We start from the raw sequence: 27,261 nt of genomic DNA, 5'->3' as shown, positions 1-27,261 counted from the left end.
TGGCATCCATGACATATCCAGGATGAACATCACTCACATGATGGTAATGGGAACAAAGAGGACTTTTGGAATAGATAGGAAAGCAAACCAAAATAAAGTCCCAGTTCCCATCATATTTGTGCACTTATATAGCAGAGATAGACGTATATGCTTAGAAAAGACAGCTCACACTGAATAACACAGCCATAACACCAGACTCCAGTACTATGAGTGTCTGTGCTTTATTGTTATTGTAAACCATATTGCATCAACAAATGTCCTCTCCACCCCCCCCCCTCCCTCCTTCTTCCTCTCTCTCCATGCAGGGCTCGCAACAATAAGAGGCGGAGTCTGGCCATCGGCACCCCGTCGCCCACGCTATCACGGCCACTGTCCCCCCTCCCGCTGGCCACAGGTACACTGTGTGTGTGTGTGTGTGTGTGTGAGTGAGACAGAGATGGGTTCACACCAGGCCAACGGGTCTGAGTGGAGTGTCAAAGCAACATGGGAGTTGTCAGTTAAAGCTTATGCACAAGCAATTGACGTGGTGGCGCTAAGCCATGTGTTTTGTTTTGACACGGTGTCACATGAGATGCGTGGCGGATGGTTAAGATGGTAAGTCATGTAGGGAAGGCAGGGTTTAGCCCGTGGTTTAGCAGACAAGGAAGGGGTTGGATCATATTGGTTGGTACCGACGATGAATGAAAGTGAGAAAGGAGTGTTGTTCCAACCGACAGTGACTTGAATGATGAACTTCAAACACACCGTGCTCATTAAGGGAGAACATACAAGCAGTATACTGTAGACACGTCAACTCATTTCACATATCTGGATCCTTGTCAACAGTTTGATGGTTGAATGGCCGCATGTATTTTGATGGTTGACTGCTTATTTGAGGGTAACATGCCTGCTTGTGTTTGTCTAGCTGGTAGCAGTCCGGCAGAGAGCCCCAGAAATGTCTCTGCCAGCTCATCTGCCAACTTCCAGTTTGCCCGCAGGTAAGAACTGTACAAAATACTAACAAAAACAACATTGAAGTATTCTAGCTTCTTAAAAAGACGCACTATTAAAGAGTGTCTTGTAGGATTTCCTTGACTTTGATGAAAAATTGGTAGTTGGAAAGTTTTAATTTGAATATAGCCAAACCAAGCAGCCAGCATGAAGAAGGCCTGGCGGCAGGTCGGTAGGTGGGGGGGTGTTGTGAGGTGGGGAGGTGGCAGTTTGGCATTGGTCAAGCCAGTTAAAAGACAGGAAGTCTTTGCACTCAGGCATCACCCAGGGCAGCCGTGATAATGGAACATACGCAGTGAGTGTGTTCCATCCTGTCCTCAGAAGAGCATGAACGGCCGACCGTAGCTAGAGAGAGAGAAATAGAGAGAGAGAGGGAGAGAGAGGAAGAGATTCTAGTCCATAAGTAGATTTGTTTTGTATACACTTTAAGGAAGTATTATTTATAGTTAATTACTTACAATGACTTTGAGTTGCTGTGGAGTTTTATTACATTAGGCCCGCAGAGACCACCACGGAATACACCTTTAGAGACGACGGAAGGAATTTTCTTGGCACCATATTGCATGACTCATCTAAGTCATTTCAGATTAATTTTTTCCGAAAGCACTGCTGTGACTGCACTTTCTAGAGCTCTACTGACTCAATTTGTTGTTGGACGAGTGCAGAGCCACATATTCTCTTCTGAATTGTTGTTTAGAAGATATCTCCTTCTACGTGTAGGGATGGGGCTCGAGACACGGTTCCATAAGGACCGGGTTCCAAATTTCTAAAAACCTGAAAATCAATAAGATCCAAGCTTATCGGTACCACTATCAAGTCTAGCGGGTCCTACAACGTATTATTATATCTCGAGAGACGAGTCATGTCCTTTAAATCTATCAATTGCCGTTAAACTAAACAAAGAAGAATTAATTGGCCCACTCCCTTGTTTGCTTCATTTCTCATTTGGTCAGTTGGTTGCTTTATAGGATTGCTGCCTGGGCATACGGTCAAAGGCTTGGCGACATTACAGGAAAGCCAAAGCAAAATGCCATTTATGCCCAAAGTAGTTTCTGGTAAGGTAGGGGGGGGGGGGGAACACAAAATTGAGTCTTAAGCCTCTCAACGTTGCATATCGGGTAACTCAAACACCCAGTACCTTCAACTGACACTGGAACGCCACCAACGCCGTGGCGGCACAGTCCTCCTCCACTCATGGTGGAATCACCCCAACTTCGTAGCAAGTCCTGTTTGTTGAAGTTATATACAATTCATATTAATCCATAAATATCCGGTCTCATGTGAGTCCTCCATACACTCTGGCTACCGGCTCAACAGCCGCCCAGTGAGTTCCTCTGGCCAGCTTTCTTTCTGACCTAAAATCTGCTCCATGTTTTCTCCTTCCATTGGTTCTAAACACGGCAACATCTGAGAGTTTAAACATACTTTTTCCAATAGCGAGATATCTTTAAAGGTTTTGAGTTTCCTGGATTAAATGAAATACTTAAACATGAAACATAAACAAAAAAAATAATCAAACGGTCAGAGACTGAGAGGTTAAACAATAAAAGGGAAAGTTCTGTCACGAATATATTGTTGTCTCGCCTTTCCATCAAATAATACAAAAGTATCGATAGCGGTATCAATAAAGACTTGGATCGTCATGGAGTCTCCAAAATGGTTTCCATATCCATGCAAATGAATGATCCCAATCCCTCCATCCTCACTGGGAGCGCATGCATGAGGCGCAGCAGGCCTTACCATTCAATAACACATTGGAGCCTGTGACAGATATTGGCTAGGAACCAGATGAGCCACGCCGCGCCGTTATTAAAGGGGCTAATCCCCTCTGTTCGAGCACGTCATGGTTCCCCAATGAAAGTGTTATCCCAATCTTGTTATGTCCCGTCTGATTCGACTGTAACCCTACCCATCACACATACGATGCTCCTCTACCCAGTACTCACCTCATCCAAAAAAGAAAAGAAAATACAATTCATGTGCGTGTGATATTGAATCTATCCTAAGATCTGGTCAAACCTCCTCTCTGTGGGTCTCTGTTGAATCAGATAGAGGCAGGCGAAAGAACAGGACGAGCATGGGGTGTAATATGAGTAATATGATACGAAATTAAAAGATACAATACTCGAGGTCGGCGGTAGACATGGGCTAGGGACAGTTGTTGTTGCTGTGTGATGGAGCAGGACAGTAGCTCAGTCGGTGTGTAGCAGCTCCCTTCTGGTGGTGATTCGTGACAGACAGGACAAAACTGGCAGGAAATCATTGCTGGTCACTATAGTTAATCCCTGTACTCTCTCACCCTATATCCCTTTCTCTCTCTTCCCTGTCTCTCTCTCTCTGTGATGTCCTTCTCCTGTAGCCAACTGGCCCGCAACGAAAGGTATAACATTTTACTCATCCTCTTTTATTAAAAAAATTATAATTGATATTCACTGTATACATTTTCTGTTTAAAATGACGTGATAGGGGGACATTAATGTCATGTACCTTAATAACAAAGTCTCAATGTTTTACCTTCTTAACAGTAAACACTAAATCCTGAACCCAAAACAACACAACAAATGTCTTCTAGTTGTCTGACGGTGTTGTTGTTCACGGTGTTGTCTGCAGAGCGGATGGAAGGCGGTGGTCTGTGGCTTCTGTTCCGTCCTCTGGTTACTGCACCAACCCACCCAGCTCCTCTGTGTCTGTGAGTACACTCACACAACACCCTCTGTCGCCCTGCCTCTCTCTCTCTCCCCTGCTGTGTTGCTCTCTGTCTCCGTCTCTCACCCCCTCACTGCGCTCTCACCAAATCTCCCCGTCACCATTGAACACACGTGCGCACGCTCGCGCGCGCGCGCTCTCTTTCATTGTGTATCTGTTTGTTGTTCCTCCCCTCGACTTCATCAAATATGCATCTGCTTTCTAAACCACTGCCCTGGAGTGGTTGGCTCCGTGTGTCAATAAGGAGGCGCTCTGCCCACCAGGCAGGGGGTCCTCCTGGCTGCCAGGCTGGCTGGCTGCTGCTGCAGCCTGCAAGCTAATGACCATGTTGCCGTCGCTGCCGCTCAGATTACAGTGACCTTTATCACTGGCTTTCATTTATATGACTTCAGAGACAGCTGACGGTACAAACTTTAGATATCTTTTATGAATTTGTATTGATATAAATCGGGTTTCAATGGTTGTGTGTTTTGAACATCAAATGGGATGGGATCCAACTCGACATTTGAAAAAGTATTAGACCTTGTTTTGGTAAAGATTGAGATAAAGACGTACAGATTGGGATGGACCAGTTTCATTTGAAGTACCTTGTGATGATAGATACGCTAAATCAAACAGATTTCTACTTCATTATCATCATCATTCATTACTATTAGATTATCATGTCTTAAGTCCTGCTTTTATCCAAAGTGATGTACAGCGAGGTACAGGTCATTAGAGAGGGTTAGCCATCTCGCTCAAAGATCCCTACAGACGCCAACCATGTTTCCAAATGACACAACCGACCTTTCCTTTTGCTGTTTTGGTTTATACACTTTGACAAGCAAAGCAGGATTGTAGGTCCAGCCCAGTGCTCAACACTAAACCCTCAGCTATTAGTTATGTTTATATGAGTTTGTCGCTGCCCATTTTAGCTGCCTTTCCAGAAACCCCGGAAAAGTACCAGAATTGGTTGGGCTGATCACTAGAAAAACATTGAAAGGTGTTTTTCAGGTTTTTCCTTTCTCCGGGTGACAGCATTGCCCGGCACATATTAACATAACAGCACATTTCCTTGTTTAACACTTCTTAGTGTGGGGACTGAGGCAAGTGAGGGAGTTAGCTGGTTATATGGTTAGCTGGTTATATGGTTAGCTGGTTAGCTGGCTGCTGACAGGTTATCTCTCCCAGGGAGGAATCTGGGGCCTTGAAATGCAAGTCTGTGATTAAAAAAAACCCAAAGCAGAACAATAAGCGGGCCTTCTGTCCTGGCAGCGTTTGCGACGGCGTGCACCACATGGCGTGGAGACGGTGAGGTCAGGCCTCTGGGCACAATGCTCCTTTCAGGACTGGCTGTCACTGAGGCCTTTATCCCGCATCGCTCGCAGCTCGCACTCCTCCGGTTTCCTCTTTGGCCTTGTTTCTGATCGCCTTTCTTTCACTGCTGTTCTCCTCCACTCCTCTTAGGGCGCACTCGCACTAGGCCGTCTGCACCGGGCCCCGAGTACGTTTGCTCCCTCAAGTGTAGATCGTTTGGCTAGTGTGAGCACGCCATCCGTACTCAAGTACAGTAAAATCCCGTGGCATCAGTACACTTCGGAGAGGTGTGCTCAGGCCACGGTGCAGATGCTGATGAGACGACGCACGGATGCGCAACCTATATGGACAAGAGGCAACCGTACTCGGGCCCAGTTCAGATTGCCTAGTGTGAGCACAGGCCAGTGGCACAGTGGGGGGGGGCAATCATATTTGAGTACGGTACAGGGCAGCCCTTATTCTCTAATTCCTGTCTCTTCCTCTCTCTCTCCCTCTCTGTCCGTTTGTCTGTCTGTGGTTCCCCGTCTCCCATCGCTGTCCTTCATTGATTCGGTTGTTTTTTATGTTGTTCTGCTTCCCCTGGTGTTGTCTCTTGTTCACCATATTGTTTCTTCCTGTCTTAAGGCAGATTAAACCGGTCTGCCTCTCAGAAGGTCTCTTGTGAAACATGACCCCCAGAGCGGGCAGCTCATAAAACACAGACAGGCCCAGCATGACACACATTGTGGTTCAGAGAGGTTAAAACCAAGCAAGTGAAGTGGCTGACACGACACACTAGCACACATCACCCCATAAAGCACGCTCTCAAGGATATCAGAAAATAACTTGTACAATAATAATTATGCTGGCTTTATCGCCGACTACATTCATAGTATACTTTCGTCACTGTAGGCCAGTGTTCTACATATCTAAATCAGTATTTATTTTAACGGGATATCCAATGCTACAAAGGAGCATACAGGCCATGAAGCTTCACTGGACGGAGAGAGAGAGACCAGGGGCCTCATTTATAAAACTCTGCGTAAAACCCTCCCTAAAACATTGCGTACACCCAAACCTCAGCATGTGCGTACGCACAACAATATTCCGATTTATAAAACCGCGCGGCGCACACCTGTACGCACTCTTCTCGTTATAAATACCAACGTGCGTTGAATTTGGCGTGCGTGCACGAGCGCCGTGCTCCTCCCAAGTTCGTCCCATAATAGTCCTTAAAAGGTCAATGCTAATTCATCAATCAATATTCCAAGTATATAAGGAGCCTTTGCTGACCTATCATTACACCGAAAAATGGACGTTTAAGTGATAAAGTTGGTCTGTTGGTCTGGATTGTGATTTGAAAGGGTTGTAGTGTGTTGAACTTAATATTGCCTTAATTCATATTTCATAATGGGTGCTTTTTATAAAATGAGTAAATAAATCCAAAGTCATAGTATGTGGTGCGCAATGTGCGTTGGGTATCGGGAGGTAGCGTGTTCTTCTTTTGGCGTTATTGGAAGTTTGCAAACCGATATGGTGCATCACCGCCACCAACTTCCTGTTGTCGTCTCCGGAGATCACTGTTTGAAAAACTTTGCGGGACCTACACTACACACAGCACTCTTTTCCGCGAGGAATTTTTCTATAAATCACGACGCTGGCGGTGAAAGATGCGTACGCACATTTCATCCCTGTTTCCGCAACATTTTCGTGCGCAGAGACCTTTATAAATGAGGCCCCAGGACAGACGATTTGGTGCTTGGGCCGTTGTTCTGACTCGTGTGCAACACAGGATGTTCTGAATATCTGAAGCTGCAGGGAAACTGAAACGTGTCAAACTATAACCCCCCTCTTTCCATTCCACTCTCTTTCTCTTTCTCTTTCTTCCTCCTCCACCCCCACCGCCCCCACCGCCAGTCCTCCTCATCCCAGGAGTTGTTGCACCAGCTGCCCCACCAGCCCACGCAGGACGACCTCCACTTCCTGTTCAAGCACTTCCGGAGCACCGAGAGCGTGGCGGACGAGGAGTCGGGCCACGCCGCGCCCGTCGTACGCCTCCGCTCCCGCAGCCTCAGGTAGGCCGACGCACCGCCGCACCTGCTGACCCTCACTGCAGACGTACGGCCCATCAGACACCCTGCACGTCTACTGGCGTACTGACCTTCAGACTACCTTCAGATCCAGCTGAGGCCGACCTCCAGACCCAGCTCTAGGTCTAGACTAGCCTCATGCTACCTCCAGACCCAGCTCTAGGTCTAGACTAGCCTCATGCAACCTTCAGACCCACCTCTAGGTCTAGACTAGCCTCATGCGACCTTCAGACCCAGCTCTAGGTCTAGACTAGCCTCATGCTACCTCCAGACCCAGCTCTAGGTCTAGACTAGCCTCATGCTACCTCCAGACCCAGCTCTAGGTCAAGACTAGCCTCATGCTACCTCCAGACCCAGCTCTAGGTCTAGACTAGCCTCATGCGACCTTCAGACCCAGCTCTAGGTCTAGACTAGCCTCATGCGACCTTCAGACCTGCCTGCAGCTCTCCCTCAGACGTACGCTCCGCCAACCTTTCCCACCCGTCTCCCGTTCCGTCCCAATACTATCTTCCGTGTGAAGACACAGCTAAACCTCTGTGCTGCTCCGTCGGAACGGGACCATCTCTTCAGATACAAGAAAGGTCCCTTTAGGATTGTGAATAATCCTGAAAGATGAACGATGACTACTTCATCCGCACAGGCTGGACATGACTAACGGGATGTGGCTCGAGTGGAAACATCAAACATGGCTCTCTGGTGAGCTAATGAACGCTCGGCGTCTACAGAGAGCGGCGCGCAAGAGATTCGTCATTATCTCAAGGCTGCTCTCTGTGGTGCACATTCCTAAAGAAGAAGCCCTCACAGACACAGCCGTCGCTCTGACCTGAGTCCAGAGGCTGCTGCGTGGAGCCCTCTGGACACTCTTTATGAGTGGCTGTGAGTAGGAGGAGGAGGAGGAGGTGGCGGCGGTGAGGACTTGGTCGGGGATTGGGTTTCCTGTGACACGTTCCAGCTGGCCGTCGGCTACACGGAAGGTTCTGGATCCGCTGGCCCCGGCGGTCACGGCGTCTGAACGTAGTAATCTAAGAAGTGGAGAAGCGTGTCATCTAGTAATGGATTAGGTCAGTGATTTAGAGACGCGGCTGCTGAAGGGTTCTGATCACGTTTCGTTCAGACTTTTAATCCTCAGAAGTAGAAGCACGTTATGAATCAAATGGCGGTTGATGGAGAGGTCTTTAGCTTGGCCCGGTTTTGAGGGGCATGCCCTCTGTGTTGATCCCACTCTTTTACACCGGCGTCTACCGATCTAAAAGTAACGATCCACTCCAAGAAAATGACTTAATTGGACTGATGGATGCTTTGTGGGTTTATAATTGGAACATTTGATTTGCTTAGCTGCAACTTTCAGCCCAAACCATGGAGGAAACACCCAGGAATTGTCTCTGTTGATGGAGCTGACGTCATTTATTTAACCGGGACAAGCATTCATTTTGTCCGGTGGTTAAGTGCCTCGCTGAAATGCCTGCACACATTGCGTTTTTACAATTGGCCCGAAATAGACTATGCAACAAGTGTTATGTGAAACGATACCGAGGGGTGTGTTTCCACGCTGCGATGGCGCCATGTCTTTCAAATAGACGGCAGATCATGGGAAACTCTCTCGGGGCTGTCCGCTAGTGCTGCAGCGTGCATGAGCCGCTCCAAGCAGACCCCCTGAAATAGCACGTAACGTCTTATTCTGTGTTGGGGTGGTTATTTCTGTCGTCGATGATGACAGATGACGACTGTGTCGCGATTCAAGAAAGTGCAACTAAACACCGTCCTGCACAACAGATGTGGTCACAAAGGGTCAGCGGTCACGTGCACAGCCACTGTGGCTCAAGTGGTATGGCAATATAAATTGTAATAAATGCAATATTGGGTTCAGGCGTAAACATGTTGAATGAATAACTTTTTAATTGTGGCCCTTTGTTGTGTTGTTGTGTGACGTCCTTGGAATTAGGAACAAAAGAGGACGATTTAAGATGCATTTTGTGAAGAGGAACTGAATTGAATTGTGAAGAGGAACTGATAGAATTTAATTGTCTGAGGTCTCACACATGCGGTTAATGGGTGCTTTGCGTCCTGTGTGAAGACATGCTTATCTCTGCACCAGCCAAATAGGCAGTCCTTCCTTTTCTCTTAGATCTCTATCTGTGTTTTTTAAGCACGTCTTGTTCTGTGTGTGTGTTTCTCTCCTGCAGCCCCGGTCGGACCTGTGGGACGTTCGACAACGAGATTGTTATGATGAACCATGTTTACAAAGAACGCTTCCCCAAGGTACCCCGAGCTCCACCTGAGCTCCTTGTTTTGACTTGTTTCAAATTCACATCTCTGCAATCATTCCCATCACTTCTCTTTAATGCTGCGATGCGTTCTACACTCACAGCATGTTCCATGTGTTTCTGCTGCATGTGCCTCGTTAAACGACCACGCCGCATTTTACAATCTTACTACCATTCCATGCATCGTCTCCTTTATATTGTTTTTACGACGCACGTTTTGTTTAAGGCCGTCCGTGCAGGCATGCGCCTCCACTCACGCTCTCACACCGTCCTTGCCGCGTTCTCATTGTTTCAGTTCTCCGGGGCTTTGCAGGGTGTCCCGTGTTATGCCTCTACCCCCCCGCCCCCCCCGTCCTAAATTCCTGTTCCTGTGCCCCTCCGCCCCGCCCCGCCGCTCCCCAGGCCACGGCCCAGATGGAGTGTCGTCTGCTGGATGCCATCGCAGAGTCGTGCACCGGCAGTGCCCTGCCCCTGGCGGACGGCGTGCTGGGCTTCATCCAGCACCAGCTGGTGGAGCTGGCCCGCGACTGCCTGGACACGTCCCAGAACGGCCTGGTCACCTCCAGGTACTTCGTGGAGCTGCAGGAGAAGCTGGAGAAACTGCTGCATGAGGTGAGGTGTGTGTGTGTGTGCGTGTGTACGTGTGTTTGTGTGGTGTTGGTATTGCTGCTGATACACGTTTGTACTGGTACTGGTGGGGAAACATGGATTGAGTTGAGTGATTTCATGGAGTTGGTTGACGTTCCCCTATAGACATTTGCATGTTATGTTCTCCATCATGGTATCCTTGGTATCCTTTTATGATGTAGGTTGTTATTTGCAAGCATAACAACTCCTTTTTCACTCATAAAGTTTTTGTTACAATTGCCATCATTAACATTCACCAATTGTTACAGTTACATTAAATGGATGGCCTGTAATTGCCATCTGGGACATAGTATGTCTTTGAATTATATATTTGCTATGAGAACATTGGATTTTACAGTTTGCTTGTGCTGTGTTCCAATATCCATACTTCCATGAGTATACTTAAACGTAGTACACTAACCGCACTTTGAGTTCACCATCCGGGTCCTTTCAGTACACTTATTTCGCCCCGATCTGAATCTGAACGCCCTACGTACTCAAACTAAGTATAGTGAGTACGGATAGTATGGATATTGGAACACGGCATTGGTTTTGTGGTGAGGTTAACCATGTGATTACCTTATGATTTATTATACATGCATGCAAGCAAATGCAAATGTGTGTGCTGCTCTGTACAAGTTAACCTTTCTATATACAGACGACTCCGCTAATGACATCATCTTACTCATGGAGTTGGCCAACATAATCATTAATCTGTTTGAAAGGGGATTGGTCTATAAAATATACCTTCAGGGCTTTGGAGTACATTTATAATGCTCTCACTGTGAGTCTCCTTACCCACATTGCTCGGTTTGTTCAACCCACCAGGATGCACACTATTGTTGTTGTGGCTTGTCTTCCATAATACATTCATGTAAGTACATTGGCACTTCATAGCTTGGCTCGTTCTCCCAGGAGTTCTCTTCAGAGAGACGTTGGACTGGTTCCTGCTCTCCTCTGAAAGAGAAGCGACGTTGCTGATCATTATGTAACGCTGTCAGTGTGTGTCATCTTTGTTGTGCGACGGTCACGTGCGATCGCTAGGAAGGAATTCTCCGGGGCTCCGTGAAGATTGGCTCAAGCCGTGACAATCGATTGGTTGTTACCCTGGCGTCTGCAAACAAGTATTCAAATACAATATGCGATTGGCGATGTGGACCCAAACACACACCCAAGAAATAAATGGCTTTTCCATGATGTTTACTAACGCCTGCTGAGGTTAAATAATAATCTCTGGCATGGCATTACGCTGTGACATGAACCTGTTGGGTAAGCTTGCACGCACGCCTGCACGGCGACTCCATGACCTCAGTCAGCACGCACAGGAACACACAACACACAACAGGAATCTGTGTTCCTTCATGGCGATGCTATGCAAACCTACTGTCATGCGGTATATCTTTGGGATTACTAAATTGACGACAAACAAAAAAGTATTAATAGAAACACGTTTACAAATAGGTTGGCTCGCAAAGCCATTTGCTCAATATCACAATGGTTCCCAACCTGGGTGCCGGGGTCCCTTTTGGGGCAGCCTGCTGTGTAAATGCAGTCACAGGAGATTTGTGACAATACTAATGTTACAACCAGTGCTCTAGTCTAGACAATGTTTTCTTCCACATACGTCTTGCCCCCAGGACTTAAAATCGTCCGGCCCTTTTCTTTTTCTTGCGCCCAGGCGTACGAGCGGTCAGAGAGCGAAGAGGTGACCGTCATCATCAAACTAGTGAAGAAGATCCTCATCATCATCTCCAGGCCAGCGCGGCTTCTGGAGTGTCTGGTAAGACTGGGGTCCGGTGGGGGGGGGGTTCTGTCTCCGGGGTCTTGGGGGTCTGGTAGTGGTTATTAGGATTGATGGTTTGTCAGGCCACATTCCAGTCAGACACTAGCTGAGACCCGCTCACACTGTCTTCTGCAACTAGGACATCAGTCACACTGTTGGTGTCCCACAAAGCCAGCCATGCATTAGTAATGTATTGGTTTTCAACCACGCGGTGGTGTGGATATTTAGATTAGTAACACATGCTGCATTACAAATCTACTGCATCTGCTGTCTTGGTGACTGCTTCTGTTTTTTGATTGGTTGATGGCTTGAGCTCACTCACTCATCTTCAATGAGAGAGCTCAAGCCACCGACCAATCAAAAAACAGTAGTAGTAGTAGTAGTAGTAGTAGTAGTAGTAGTAGTTGCAGGTGGCTTGAGTGTACAGGTTTAATATCCAGGCAACATGAGTTTCATGATATTTTATATTCATTGAGTTGGGATGATGTCTCGTCAGATTCCAATAGTCTTTTTAATCACGGTTAGAGTGCTTGTACCAATGTTAATACATTGTATGAATGTGCTAGCCTGGACGTCCAGACGCACATCTAGAAAGCTGTAGGGTCTGGCAACGAGTAATGAAAAGGTCCCATATGTATGACATAGTTTAAAAACACTGTTTTCCTCTTTGGGTTCATATTTCTTCCTATTTAAACTTTTGGGAGCTGGATGTTGATTCATTCTACCATATTTAGTTCTTTGCTTTAAACAGTGCACTGCTTTAAATAGTAGTCCAATACACAGCCGTACGCTCAGCTAAGTGTGAGCGTGCATGTGCTGGGCCCTCCTGCAGGAGTTTGACCCGGAGGAGTTCTACCACCGCCTGGAGGCCGCCGAGGGCCACGCCAAGGTGGGCCAGGGGGTGAAGGCGGACATCCCCAAGTACATCATCAGCCAGCTGGGCCTCACCCGAGACCCCCTGGAAGGTAACGCGGCCCACATTCAGGCCACATTCCGAGAACGCTGTGTTCTTGACGTTGAACCTCCCCGTCACATGTCTTCTCTCGTCCAATCAAAGGGGCCCCGTGACGTAGCTGACAGTGGTCCAAATAACCAGGGAAGAGGTCTTGGTAGATTGGGATGGGAATCTAGACATCTTTACTTTAGAAAGTTTGGACTTCTTACATTGGGTTTGGATTCAGAAAATCGTACGCAAATCTTCATTATTGAGCTTTGGCACTTAATGGTTTGATGGTTTAGGTTTGTCTTCCCAATATGTAAAGAGAATCCCTATTTAATATTGTCTGTGCCTACTCGTCAAAATGTGAGAGGGGAGGGGGAGGGGGTATCGGGGGTTAATCTCCAGTTTCCGCCGTACGTTACTGTGTGCACGGGTCATTTCCTGGCAACGCCCTGCCCTCGTGTGAACCCCCCCCAGCCCTGGCGTGTACCCAGCCCACGTCGCCACTCACCACGGCCCTGAGATAAGAGCGGTCTGATTAAACTGTAGCCGTGGTCCTGTGGTTCACCCGGCTGCGGTCTGCTAGACCTCACGTGGACCCATTGTGTATTTAAAAGCTGAGTCACACAGGGCAAACGAAAGTAGGATTCAGGTTTCGGCTGCTTAAAAAACAAAATCTGAATCACAATGGTTCTCTCGATTGCTCCTTAGATCAACACCTATTAGACGTTGTATCGTTATTGGTAGTGCTGTTTATTGTGTCATTGTGCCACGGTTTGGTACGAGTCGTCTTCAGTTGCACTACATTCAGACTGGGTACTTCTGTCAAATACACGTTTTGACTTTGACATTGTAGGGTTTTAGCTCTTTACGTCTGGCCCATTTGAGGTTTCTTAAAGAGTTGGGGTGTGTCCCTGTTAAAGTGCCTATGGGCGAGAGATGGTGGCTGTTGATTAAAAAGCTATGCAAGTAAACTTGTTTTGGAAATGTTTCCTCAGCCTCATTTATTCCAGGTTCCAAATTTATTCCAAAAATTATCAGGCCCATGTCCAAATAGCATTTAATTTGCTCCATAAACTGTGACCTACTTGCTTACAAAGCAGATTTATTTGTATATAGTTTAAACTTGATTGTGCAGACAGATCTATTTTTAAGAAACTGCTATGGATAATATGTATCCTATATGTCAGAAATGTATTATCATTATCCAGTACCTGTTTTTAGAATGCAATGAAATCAAATGCATGATATCAGCCCCACAAAATAGCACACATCACATATCCAAAGGGGTGCACACCTCCTTGAGTGATCCCAAAGTGGCTGAGGGTCCCGCGCTGGTCTCCTGGCTGTGGGGCCGACCCTGCCTGAGGCCGGGCGCTGGGTCCGCTGCGGTCCTGAACCGAGGTTAACCTTAAGTCTTCCCCTGCTCGTGGTACAGATGTGGCCCACCTGGAGCAGACCAGCCCTGGACATGGGGCGTCTGGCCGGGACAACCTGGACGACTCTGGAGAGGTAAACGTGAGCCATGTAAATGATTATCACTGAGGATGATAGGGGGGGGAGTTGTGATATATGCATGTGAATGTATTAGTGCATGACGATGGTATTGGTGCTGGTGATGATGATGAAGTGTGCATTTGAGTGGCGGCCATAGAGTGCCACTACTAGACTTCATCCGTGACACTCTTGTATATCAATTCCTCTTAATATTTTTGGAACAGTTTGCTCAAATGTCTGCCTCGAGTCCGCCTTGCCAGCATTTCAATGCTGTGCATACTTGTATGGGCATGAGACTTAAGTCTTGAACTTGAACTGAACTTGAACTTGACAGTTGAAAGTTACGATAATGACTGACGTGGAACCAAGTAATACTGTGAAGTCACACATTTAGAATAAATACAGATGCTAAATATTTAGATAATTATAACTTCAGTACAGTTGTGCATACTAGGACACTTTATTTTTTTCTTTAAGCGCTCTCACTATGAGCAACACGATAGAGTTGAGCAATTCTAACAACAACAGCGGCGCGGTAGCTAACTTCCTGTTTCCTGTGTGTGACTCAGAGCCGGGCGGCGTGCACCCCTCCCCGCAGGAAGCCCATGGAGAGCGACTTTGAGACCATCAAGCTCATTAGCAACGGCGCCTATGGGTGAGCCGGGCGGCCGGGCCCTTGTTTTGGTTTCATCTGACTCATAAAGTCGCCGGCCCAGACCACGCAAACCGACAGCGGCGCGAGGGACCGGTTTGACGTTGGGTAGAATTACACTTTGTTTTGTATTTGTTTTTATTGGATAATTATCCATACCTACTCCCTGTTTTACATCCTCCGTTTTACTGATCTTTTTCCAAGCAATCCACATGTCCCCAACACCACGACAAGCAGAGCACAGAACCGTGATGGGGAGAACAATATGTAGACGGATGTTGTTGGATAAATCACACGCTTGTTAAATCTGAATTAATTCTATTCAAGAAGGGTGGACTTCTTTTGGCAGGGTAGCATGAGCACGAAGTGGCACTTCTAGTTTCCACCCTTTTCACCATCCTTAACATTTCTTATTTCTTTCCTCTTTATATCCCACCTCTTTCCCTCCCTCCCTCCCTGCATCTTCCCCCCCTCCTACCCTCCCTCCTGTTCTCTGTATCCTCCCTCCCTTCATCTTCCTCCCCTCCCTCCCTTCACCTTCCTCTCCTCCTAACCTCCCTCCTGTTCTCTGTATCCTCCCTCCCTTCATCTTCCTCCCCTCCCTCCCTTCACCTTCCTCTCCTCCTACCCTTCCTCCTGTTCTCTGTATCCTCCCTCCCTTCATCTTCCTCTCCTCCCTCCCTTCACCTTCCTCTCCTCCTAACCTCCCTCCTGTTCTGTCTCCTAACCTCCCTCCCTCCACCAGGGCCGTGTTCCTGGTGCGCCACAAAGAGACTCGTCAGCGCTGTGCCATGAAGAAGATCAACCGCCAGAACCTGATGCTGAGGAACCAGATCCAGCAGGTGTTCGTGGAGCGCGACATCCTGACCTTCGCCGAGAACCCCTTCGTGGTGTCCATGTTCTGCTCCTTCGACACCAGGAGGCACCTCTGCATGGTCATGGAGTACGTGGAAGGTCAGTCTCGTGGGAACACACTCGCCGCACGTCCGTCGTGACAACGCGTCGCTTCTTGGCCCTTCTTGTCAATAACGGTTGACAGTTTGGTGTTGTTTATTTCCACTGTTTCTATGTTTTGTTAAGAACATTTGAAAAGTTAGTAATATTTCCATGAACTAAAGGTTCAAACAAATATTAGACAGGATTATTTTCTTTATTTTATCTGAATTTCAAATGTGGGCTAGTAAACGTTGTAGTTGATTATTATGACATTATTGAGAAGTGCTTAGGCGAAGGCTGTTTTGTAAAAGTGGTGTGAAGAATGGTGCATATTTCATAGGGTCTTTGTGTTAGACCACTGCTCACTGTGAGGCCCTTGGGTTCCTGGTTGGGTTCTCTGTGCTCCAGGCGGTGACTGTGCCAACCTGCTGAAGAACATCGGGCCCCTGCCGGTAGACATGACCCGGCTGTACTTTGCAGAGACGGTCCTGGCTTTGGAGTACCTTCACAACTACGGCATCGTGCACCGAGACCTCAAGCCAGACAAGTGGGTTCCAGTACTATCTCAAGTCTGAGCCCAACCAGTGTGATCTTAGCCAACTCCAGTTCAACACAACTCAACAACAACAAAACCAGTCTGATCTGAATCAGCCTTAGCCAACTCCAGTTCAACACAACTCAACAACAACAAAACCAGTCTGATCTGAATCAGCCTTAGCCAACTCCAGTTCAACACAACTCAACAACAACAAAACCAGTCTGATCTGAATCACTGTTCTCTAAATAAGTCAATTCAAACCAGTCCCTCTGTAGTTCCTCTGAGCTCCATCCAAGTTGTTCTCACTTAGTCTATCTAGACCAGTACATCTAAATCTGTCTCTTTTTATTTGTGCATGGTTCCACGGTTAAATGAGGACTAGCATTTCATGTAATTCAAAGAGAATAATTTCTCCCGGATCCCCAGCTGAGCCTGCTTATGCCGGAGCACTTTTTATTATTTAAAGATATCTGGCCTTCTTCTGAAGATTCAGTTCATTTTTAAGTCTTCTTCAAGTCAAGTTTTGGGATGTCTTGCCTACATTATCTGCTGTTTCCCCCTTGTGTGTACAACATGTCTTAGTTGTCTGCTGTTCTTTTCCAGTTTGTTGATCACCTCCATGGGCCACATCAAGCTGACAGACTTTGGCCTGTCCAAGATCGGCCTCATGAACATGACCACCAACCTGTACGAGGGCCACATCGAGAAGGACACCAGGGAGTTTGTCGACAAGCAGGTCAGTGGCTACTCTACTCTATTGCTCTCTCCCTCCTCACCGCTCTTCTCTCCTCCCCTCTCTTGTCTCTCCTCTCCTTTTGTCTCACCTCTCATCTTTCCTCTCCTCTATTCTTGTCTCACCTCTCCCCTCTCTTGTCTCTCCTCTCCTCTTGTCTCACCTCTCTCATCTCTCCTCTCCTCTATTCTTGTCTCACCTCTCCTCTCCTCTTGTCTCTCCTCTCCTCTTGTGTCTCCTCTCTCCTCTCCCCTCTTCTTTTCTCTACTCTTCTACTTCTCCCCTCTCGTGTCCTCTCCTCTCTTCCCTCACCCATGTCTTCTTTTATCAATGGTAACTGTGATCTAACGCAAGACAGTATAGAGGGTGTTGGACCCCTAGCCGATGGGTTCTGGGTTCGATCCCCCCCCCCCCCCAATGCCCACAGCTCACGTTAAGGCATCATTGAGCCTGAATCCCCTGGCCCTGATTTTCTTGGTGGGTCACGGCGTGTATATGGACCTTGCTTTGAAGGAAAAGCCTGTGCTAAATGACTCCATTGTTCCACTAGTCTAACGACACCCTCTCCTGCCCCAGGTGTGCGGCACCCCGGAGTACATCGCCCCGGAGGTGATCCTGAGGCAGGGCTACGGGAAGCCGGTGGACTGGTGGGCCATGGGCATCATCCTGTACGAGTTCCTGGTGGGCTGCGTGCCCTTCTTTGGGGACACTCCGGAGCAGCTCTTCGGACAGGTCGTCAACGGTAAGTCCATGACACGACACGACAAGGTCTACATGCATATGCTAGTAAACTCCCGTACAAATGTTATACACATTGTTGTGTCATGATGGTCAACTGCAGATTTGAGATGCAGAATTTGATTGATGCTGTTGCTATTGTATTTTGTAATAAGTTGCTCGTGATAATGACTTATGTTGGCTGATTGGGGACAGCAGAATGCCTGGAAACAACTAATATTCTCCATGCAGCGCTCATGGCAGCAGAGTGGCAAAGGCAGAGTTTGTAACAGTAGATCTGTAGCCCTGGCAGTGTGTGTGACGATGATGCTGTCGGAGCTCTCTGAAGTTATCATCACGAATATCTCCCTAACCGCCGATGGCATCAGTCACTGCTGCCCGTGAATTCCCAATTACGTATGCACGGCTGGGGAGGGCCAGACAGGAAGACATACCACGAGATCAAGTCAGAGATTCCAGAGAGATAGAGAGAGCGTGGCGTCTGACCTCCTCTCCTCCTCCTCTTCCTCCTCCCTGCCCCAGATGACATCATCTGGCCAGAAGGAGAGGATGCGCTGACGGCCGACTCCCAGGACCTGATCACCAGACTGCTGAGACAGAGCCCTCTGGACCGCCTGGGCACAGGTGGGTGCCGTGGTGACGTGATGTAGGGCTGCCGCTATGGACGAACGTCATCCATTCTTTTAAAGATGTGTTTTTTTTTTTTTTTTTACTATTTAAATGTATTTGTGTCTTGCCTTCGTCTGATGGCGCTCGCGTTATTTGGCCGAGCCTCAAAAACGTTCAACTTTCAACTCCTGCTGTGCAGCCCCGCTGGTCAATGGAAGAGAAAGTTCAGTGTTGTTCATAAAACAAACGACCAAAGCGTTAGAATACGGGCGTAACCCAACGGGTTACCAGGCGGTCACCCCCTTGCTGTCCTGGTTCCTTGGCTCCGCGCCGTCTCCCCTCGTGCAGTGGGGCTGTAACATAGTAGGACTGCTGCATCCCAGAGGCTCTGCCCTGCTTGACCGCCCGCGCCCTCCCCTCTGAGACCCAAAGGGTTGAGGCGCCGTGTGTGGGGGGGGGGCGGTAGGAGCAGAGCCCCCCGTAGGGATGGAGGGGCTCTCCGCTCACAGGCTCACAGGCTCACGTGGGCTCTTGCTCTTTGCGGTCCAGGGGGAACGACGGAGGTGAAGGTGCACGCCTTCTTCCACGGCCTGGACTGGACCGGCCTGCTGCGGCAGAAGGCGGAGTTCATCCCCCAGCTGGAGACGGAGGACGACACCAGCTACTTTGACAGTAAGAGACGCAGCGGAGGGACGCTGAGGCTGCGGCAGTCGCCCACCGCCCCGCGTTCGTCTAGTGTCTTGTAGACGTTTGTTTCTACTATTTATATACTGTTTATATTAAGTTGTCATTTTCGCTCTCTGTGTGTGTGTGTGTGTGTGTGTGTGTGTGTGTGTGTGTGTGTGTGTGTGTGTGTGTGTGTGTGTGTGTGTGTGTGTGTGTGTGTGTGTGTCCGTGTGTCCGTCCCTCCCTCCCCAGCGCGCTCGGAGCGGTACTGCCACCTGGGTTCGGACGAGGACGACGATGAGACCAACGATGAGGAGTCCTTCCAGGAGCTGCGTCAGTTCTCCTCCGTGGCTCATCGCTTCAGCAAGGTCCGCCCCCCCTCCCCCCTCCCCCCCCCCCCCCCCTCCCTCAGTGGTCTCGCTTTGGCCTTAAAAATAATGACTAACTGATGACTGTACCCACCGGGAAATGTACCCACCGGCAAATGTTCCCCATGTTCCTTCAACAATGGAAAAACAAGGAGAAAAACAATTCCCGCAACACACTTTTCTTTTCTTTTCTATGACGCAAGCAGACTTAGGCCCGGCCCCATTTCTCTCCCCTTAACAAGAACACACTTGCGTTGAGTGCCCTTGGCTGTGAGGCGGCTCCCGAGCTGGCTAGCGTTCAAGGGGTTGATTTGAAGGGAAAATAGGCAAATAGGCACGCCTCCTGGCTCACCCTACCCGTTTGCGGGAACGCGCAAAATCTAGGGATTAGGGCTCAAATCTAGGGGAAGGGGGAGGATTGGGGCCGGGCCTTAGTGCCCTGCCGTTTAACCCCTTACTGAAAACAGTTGGCAGTTGAGTTCCTGGCCCCCCGCGGTCCCCGTAAAGGATCGCCTCCTCTCGTGTCATCTCATCTCAAAGTGTAACAACGAGAGGTCCTTCCCGCTGTGCGTCTCTCAGGTGTACAGCAGCACAGAGCTCCTGTCCACCTCCACGCCGTCCAATCAGAGCCTGTCGTCGTCGGAGCGCAGCCACAGCGAGGAGAAGGAGGACCGCTGGGACGGCCGGGGGGGGGGCCTGTCCCCAGGAGACGGGTCCCGCTCCCTGGCCCCGGGGGCCGAGCGCAGGGCCGACGGACCCAGGGGCAGGTGTGTGTGTGTGTGTGTGTGTGTGTGTGTGTGTGTGTGTGTGTGTGTGTGTGTGTGTGTGTGTGTGTGTGTGTGTGTGTGTGTGTGTGTGTGTGTGTGTGTGTGTGTAGTTTAATATAGATATGTCTGTAATAAATGAACAGTAGTTGGGGTGGACAGATAGAGACCGCTAGTGCTATACTTTCTCTAGTTTGAACCCCTACATTGGTACCTGGTCTTTTTCTTCTTCTTTATTGTTTTAAACTTCTCTTTAGAATTGAATTGGTTCCAAAAACCAACGTCCTGTAACCCTGTGAACAATGTCAGGAGACGAATAATGATAAAAGTCAATATACAGTTATTACTGCCATTACTTCTGGTTCATTATCCACGCGTGATCCTGCCCCGCATGGCGTCCCGCTGTGGTGGGTCCCCTCCCTGGCCTGTGTCCACTGACCCCTGTGCCTTTTTCCGGTCCGTGGCCCCCAGCAGCTTGCGGCCCCGCACCTCGTCGGGCTCCTCCCAGTCGGAGCGCAGCGCCAGCCCCCTGGTGATGAACAGCACCCAGAGCCTGGACACCATGACGCGCTTCTCCATCTCCGCCGAGGAGGAGGGTGAGCAGGCCGCCTCCGTTCGCTCGTTACGAGGAGGTCGGGGAGGACGTGGGGGGCGTTCCAAGTGTGAAGTGATGATTCATAAAAGAGGAGAAGAAGTGTTTATACGGAGCTCATCGGGGGAGAGCGCGGCACTCGCGGGCGTAGGCGTTTGGATTTGAAGTGTAGTTTTCATTTGTTGCCTCGGGTTTTATAAGATAAATATTTTGGTTATCTTAACTGCTCGTCTGATAAAGCAAAGCAAAGTAGCCTTTACTTTGCTCCTCTGGCGTCGTTGGTCAGAGTTATTGACCAGGCGATGGAGAGTAATCTACACCTAATCTTAAACAAATGACGTACCTCTATTGTTGCGCCACATATTAGTTTACAGACGTGCATACTTTACACATACTCACAGACACACATACTTACCACATACTCATCCTCGTCTCACTCTCCGTTTCACAATCCGTCTCACCGTTCATCTCACTCCGTCTCACGCACTTGTCTCACTCTTTGTCTCGCCGTTCGTCTCACTCCGCCTCACGCTCTGTCTCACCATTCATCTCCCCGTCTTTCTCACTCTTTCTCACACTCTGTCTCACTCTTCGTCTCACCGTTCGTCTCACTCCGCCTCACGCTCTGTCTCACCGTTCATCTCCCCGTCTTTCTCACTCTCCGTCTCACTCTCCGTCTCACACTCTGTCTCACCGTTCGTCTCGCTCACGTCCCGCTCTCCACCTCCTCTCCTCTCCTAGACGGGATGGTGTCCAACCTGCGTCGCATCCGTCTCCGTAGCAACAGCACCGGCACGCGGCCGTCGTACCGGCGGGGCGCCTCCCGCCGCATCGCCCACCAGCTGGAGACGCCCGAGAAGGCCCGCCCCCCCGCGGGCTGCAAGGTCCCCAAGTCGGCGTCCGTGTCCGGCCTGTCCCTCATCATCACTCCAGGTAGGGCCGAGGGCCGAGGGCCACGCCGGGGGGCAGCGACGTCCGTAGTGTCAGCCTGCCCGCTGCGTCCTTCAAACACTACAGCTTTGTAAATATATCGTCTCAAACGACGACTGATGCAGCATAACTATGCAAGTCGGCGTCTGTTTAACGAGGTTATTGGATCTAGGTGAGAGAGGAAACACCGGTGACACAGATTTAGATTTCCGTTTCATTTTGTGTCAAGTCATCAATAAGTCATCTGTGGAGCTGCAGCTCCCTCTACAGCAGGGGTGGCCAACCAGTCAGAGACTAAGAGCCACTTTTTTTACTGTGTTACTGCAAAGAGCCACATCATACACATGGGCACACATGAACATCATTCCATGCCTTAATCATGTATGCGCGCGCGCGCGCACACACACACACGCACACACACACACACACACACACACACACACACACACACACACACACACACACACACACACACACACACACACACACACACACACACACACACACACACACACACACACACACACACACACACACACACACAGAGAGAGAGAGACAGACACACACAGGCCTCTGCTCAGCCAGATTTATTGAAAATGTCCCACACCAAGATAATGACAGTTATTTTTTCAACAGTTAACATTGTGTGCACTGTCTCACACACACATAAACTCTCAGTTCAAGCAAGTCCACAAACAAAAATATAGGCCTAACAATTTTCAATAACGTTTTTCTCTTACTATGCTGCTTAAGGCTGCCCCACACTACACGATTTTTTTATCTTATGCGATTTTTGAGTCGGAGTACACCCCACACTTAACGAGAATCGCAGCCGATTTTTGCTCTCCGATCCGACATAAGATTAGAACACAAGACGGAACACCCCACACTACAGGATAATCTTATCCGATTCTCGGCCGTGTAGGCTACGTCATCCAGCACGAGACAAGAGATCGAGAGACAAGAGATGGTAGATCTAGAGCAGCGGTTCCCAAACTTTTTTTCCTGCGCACCCCCTTTACGTCCCAACCGGGTTGGCGCACCCCCGATCCCCACTTCAAAAAGAAGGAAAAAAAACGCAACAAAGCTTTGTTTTATCGCCATATAAAGACTCATGTTTAATCATGCGCAAATAACCAGACGCATGACAATAACAACATCAACAAATATACAACAAATAGGACAGCCAAGGGACACGACTGACGTTGTGTGCAAGATCTGCTCATGTGTGATACGCGCAATAGACGGGCAGACGACCGATCTACATGACCACTTTATGCGCCTCGCAGAAGTTAATAGAAATGATGATAAACAAAATATCACAGAGCATAGAGCAGGATTGTGAACGTTTACAATGTATCATGTCAATTTACAATCTGCAAAATGTGTCTGTGTTAGGATATTGATGCTGCGCGCCTCCTATTTGCAACGGAATTTGTTTAAGATATAAAAACATTTAATTTAACACACACGCACTAAAACAGATATTTTCGTTTTTAAATAAATATTTGGAAACGAAAATTGAAAAGTGAGAATTGAATGCGCTTTGGCATTATGGAGCACCTTCGGGTCAGCGTGTGTGTGTGTTTTGCGTGTGTGTTTGTGTGTGCGTGCGTCGCTATTATGTTGACTACACACTCAACATGCCGAAAATATCTAACATGTTGGATAACCCCGATTTTGAGATCGGGAGGTCTTAAGTTTATGAGATTCTATCTTAGAACACTACGGCAGACAGGATAATCTTGGCCGATTTTCGTCCCGATTCGGCTGCCATGGGAACGCCACCCCGATTCTCGTAAGGGGCAAATCGGCCCCGATATCGGGACATTTATCTTGTAGTGTGGGGTCAGCTTTAGTGGGACTTCTGGCATTCCTTGTCCTGAACAATCCTCCTCAAATCTGGCTTGTATTCCGTTGTTGCCACTCGAAGCAACTCTTTCACATGAGTGACATATAAGGCAGAATGGCTTGCCATTACGTTCAACAAAAAAATATAAACTCTCCCACTCTGTTAAAAACGTCCTGTGTTCTTCTTCATATTTTCGTTTGGCTGTGCTTTTTTTCCCTGCCATTTTGAGAGCGAACTTACAAATTATTTACAACTCAAATCATCTCGCACGTTTGACATCACATCAGACGTTATTATTCTTCTTCTTTTCAATTCAAACCGGCTCCCCCGGTCAGCGCGCCACCTAGGGGGAATGAATGGCAGCGCCAGCCAAGCATTTTTGACGCTTGTCATGTGAAAGCTCCTTAAGAGCCGCATGAAATCAGCCGAAGAGCCGCATGTGGCTCGAGAGCCGCGGGTTGGCCACCCCTGCTCTACAGCCTGTTGAACGAATTACACGCAAGGGTTTTGAATAGAAAAAAACCCCTATGCTTTAAATACGACGTGTGCTGTAGACTGATGAACGTATGAACACCACCTGGCTGGTGTTTACTGAGTGGCCCGTGTTCGCGTCACCGTTCCTCCCCAGACGACTCTGCGGCTCCCCCCTCCAGCCCCAAGTCCTCCCTGTCCCTCTCCTCCAACCCCTCCTCCCGGGACTCCTCCCCCAGCCGGGACCTGTCCCTCAGCGTCACCTGCCTCCGGCCCCCCGTGGTCATCCACAGCTCGGGGAAACGCTTCGGCTTCGCTCTGCGGGCCATCCGCGTCTACATGGGCGACAGCGACGTGTACACCGTTCATCACATGGTCTGGGTACGTCAGCCGGGGACCGCGCGCGCGGGGGGGGGGGGGGGGGGGGGGGTGTGTGTGTGTGTGTGTGTGTGTGTGTGTGTGTGTGTGTGTGTGTGTGTGTGTGTGTGTGTGTGTGTGTGTGTGTGTGTGTGCGTGCGTGTATTGCTAGTCAGGCCCTCCAGATTTGTCATGCAGGAACTCCCTTGTGGATGTACTTTTGAACCAGAATCCACCAGAAATGTTCATTTCAATATGCAATATACTCTCGATCTTCAAAGAGAGATTATCAACATTTCTCTATTGGCATTGTTTGCCAGTACAGTATTACCCTATTCAGTCTTCAAGCATGCTTATGATCAAATGCAACAGAGCAGGCATATAAGCATGCATATGTATTATTTAATTTTGTTTATTGTGGCAATCCTACAGCCCACAGAACCACTGATACACACCCCGTCTTAACTTCAGTTTGTTTTAAATGTATTGGCGTTGTTATTGATTATTATCAGTAATTACTCATTCTAATTCATCACTCCCGTACTGGTTATATGTTGGCGTAACTGATCCAGGTTAGTTGCATCAGGAACGTTCTTCCACCTCAGAACTGTCCCTCCTTCTGCAGCTGTGAAAAAATAAAATGAATGTCAATTTGTGCTAATGGCCTTCCACTCCCGAGAGTTGTGTTGGCGTGTTTCTGCTCTCTGTGTGATAACCCCCTGCCTTGTTCCCCCCCCAGTGTGTGGAGGAGGGCACCGCGGCCCACGAGGCGGGGCTGAGGGCGGGGGACCTCATCACCCATGTGAATGGGGAGTCTGTGCAGGGCCTGGTCCACACGGAGGTGGTGGAGCTGCTGCTCAAGGTACACACCTCCCCAGCCCGGCTGGATGAGAGCCCTGTTGAGGCATGAGCCGTGACGTTATCATTAAGGGCGGAACGCATCGCTGTACTACAGCCGGTGTATTACTGTACTATTGCGACAGTGTATTGTGATGCGCCAAACCCCATTGTATTTTGACATCGCAATATGGATGGAATATCGTCTCGCTTGTATTCTGGTTCACACTTGTATACATCTTTTGCTCTTCCAGGCACAGTTTAATAGTACTTCTTTTTAGTACTTCTTCTTGGTGAAATTCATTGCGGAAGAGTTGTCAATCAGAGTTGATTCATCGAGGTTAAGTTGACGTAATGAACGAGACCACGGAGTCCAGCTCCAGATCACGTCGGCGCGTGAGAGGGAAATGGGGAGGAGCTAATCCGTGAACGTGGTTGCGTGTTTCCAACAGAGCGGCAACAGGGTGACCCTCCAGACCACCGCCCTGGAGAACACCTCCATCAAGGTGGGCCCGGCCAGGAAGGCCAGCTACAAGGGCAAGATGGCCCGGCGCAGCAAGAAGGCCAAGAGGAAGGAGGGACAGGACAGGTAGGACTGGTCCTCGTTTTATATATAATGGACTGCACGGACTGCACCGCGTGGGCTCTGGGTTTGAGGCCCCATGTCCACCCTAAGGTGCCCCACCTAGCCCCACCAAAACGGATCAGATTTTATTCATGCTTTTGCTAAAAGCTTGATGAACGTTTGGGACTGATACTGTCATGGCCCGGAGAGGACATGTCCAATTAGGTGTTAACATTTGTGTTAGGCCTCCGCCAAGATTTGAACGGGGGGGAATATACAAATGTGTTGTATTTTAAAATACCGCTCATACGCAGCATAATTCGTTCTGGGACGGGGTGGGCGTGGCCTGTTATGGTAATCAGCTAGCGTGCTTTGCAATCTGTTGTAGGGAGAGCGGGAGAGTGTTTGTGCAGCTCATCTCTTGAGCGCCTTCTTTCAGTTGCAGCGCCAGGATTTGGCTGGTAGTCCAGCTCATTGACCACAAGACTTGAAATACCATCTCTTAAATAAGCATGAATAGATTTTAGTAATTCGTTCATTCATTCATTCATTAAATGTCTGTAAGTCACTATCTAAGGCCGTGTGACGTTACACAGTGGTGATTGAGCCTGGAGCCCGCTGACGAACACCCTTGCACTTGCAGTATTATCAACGTTACGACCCGGGTGTCGGTGGTGACACTGGCGTCTCCACCGAAAGATTACCACGAATCGCAAAAAAGTGTTGCCACGGAGAACAATAGCGGTATATCTCCGGGATAGGCACTTAGAGGGGATTTTCCCGGGAACTGCCGGTCTGATCCCGTCCCGCTCTCTGTCTCCTCCTTTTCGGTTTCCCAGGAGGCGGAGCATCCTGAAGAAGCTCTCCAAAAGCTCCCCACCTCCGCCCATACAGAGCAGCCGCAGCTTCTCCTCTGGGTTCCACCAGTCCTCCAGCGACAGCCTCTCCGGCTCCCCCACGCAGTCCCTCTCTCCCGGGCCGTCCACGCCCTGCCGCTCCCCGGCTCCAGACCACTCTGGAGGTGGGTGACGACCGTGACCGCTTGTGTGTGTGTGTGTGTGTGTGTGTGTGTGTGTGTGTGTGTGTGTGTGTGTGTGTGTGTGTGTGAATGTTTGTTCATTCTGATACTGCACACTGGGATCATTCTACCACCCTCTGATGGTACAAGAGAGCTAATGGTACAATCATTACTGAACTATTTATAGTTTATAGATAACAGCAAATATTTTAATCTTAATGCGATGTTCTGTCTATTTAAATGATCATCATTGAATAATGCTCAAGAAAGAAATCATGTCCGGTTTTCTAAAACCCATCACGTCAAATTGTATCCAGTTGAACGTGATCAAAACCCTGTTATGGTGTTTGGTTTGAAAGTCCTCGCATGACAACGGACGCAGCCTCAGTCCACTGTCGTCGTGGTCGGCGTGGCGACACGTCGGACGCGTTCCCAGGCGTGCGCTGCGTCCTCACCGTGTGTC

The 27,261-nt window shown here is 48.9% G+C and overlaps 1 protein-coding gene across 5 annotated transcripts in view; it reads left to right on the top strand.

Annotated features, from left to right (window-relative positions):
- mast3a (microtubule associated serine/threonine kinase 3a) overlaps positions 1 to 27,261 on the top strand; it is a 35,838-nt gene that overhangs the window by 5,180 nt on the left and 3,397 nt on the right. For 3 of the 5 annotated variants that reach the window (XM_084481075.1, XM_084481076.1, XM_084481073.1), the window contains 25 exons: positions 306 to 394; positions 905 to 977; positions 3,350 to 3,370; positions 3,601 to 3,679; positions 6,889 to 7,046; positions 9,245 to 9,320; positions 9,728 to 9,937; positions 11,631 to 11,732; positions 12,568 to 12,700; positions 14,114 to 14,187; positions 14,742 to 14,827; positions 15,570 to 15,778; positions 16,169 to 16,307; positions 16,902 to 17,034; positions 17,608 to 17,773; positions 18,292 to 18,393; positions 18,928 to 19,050; positions 19,297 to 19,412; positions 19,992 to 20,179; positions 20,648 to 20,772; positions 21,510 to 21,701; positions 24,179 to 24,402; positions 25,118 to 25,240; positions 25,668 to 25,804; positions 26,620 to 26,801. In XM_084481075.1, the coding sequence (XP_084337201.1) occupies positions 306 to 394; positions 905 to 977; positions 3,350 to 3,370; positions 3,601 to 3,679; positions 6,889 to 7,046; positions 9,245 to 9,320; positions 9,728 to 9,937; positions 11,631 to 11,732; positions 12,568 to 12,700; positions 14,114 to 14,187; positions 14,742 to 14,827; positions 15,570 to 15,778; positions 16,169 to 16,307; positions 16,902 to 17,034; positions 17,608 to 17,773; positions 18,292 to 18,393; positions 18,928 to 19,050; positions 19,297 to 19,412; positions 19,992 to 20,179; positions 20,648 to 20,772; positions 21,510 to 21,701; positions 24,179 to 24,402; positions 25,118 to 25,240; positions 25,668 to 25,804; positions 26,620 to 26,801 (3,260 nt within the window). The remainder of the gene's footprint in view (positions 1 to 305; positions 395 to 904; positions 978 to 3,349; positions 3,371 to 3,600; positions 3,680 to 6,888; positions 7,047 to 9,244; positions 9,321 to 9,727; positions 9,938 to 11,630; positions 11,733 to 12,567; positions 12,701 to 14,113; positions 14,188 to 14,741; positions 14,828 to 15,569; positions 15,779 to 16,168; positions 16,308 to 16,901; positions 17,035 to 17,607; positions 17,774 to 18,291; positions 18,394 to 18,927; positions 19,051 to 19,296; positions 19,413 to 19,991; positions 20,180 to 20,647; positions 20,773 to 21,509; positions 21,702 to 24,178; positions 24,403 to 25,117; positions 25,241 to 25,667; positions 25,805 to 26,619; positions 26,802 to 27,261) is intronic. The other 2 variants (XM_084481077.1, XM_084481074.1) reach the window with 1 other exon arrangement.

The sequence above is a fragment of the Micromesistius poutassou genome (genome assembly GCF_964030765.1).
Source record: "Micromesistius poutassou genome assembly, chromosome: 16".
In the NCBI taxonomy this organism is placed as follows: Eukaryota; Metazoa; Chordata; class Actinopteri; order Gadiformes; family Gadidae; genus Micromesistius; species Micromesistius poutassou.
Note: the sequence above shows the minus strand (reverse complement) of the source record. Positions and strands in the feature narration are given on the sequence as shown.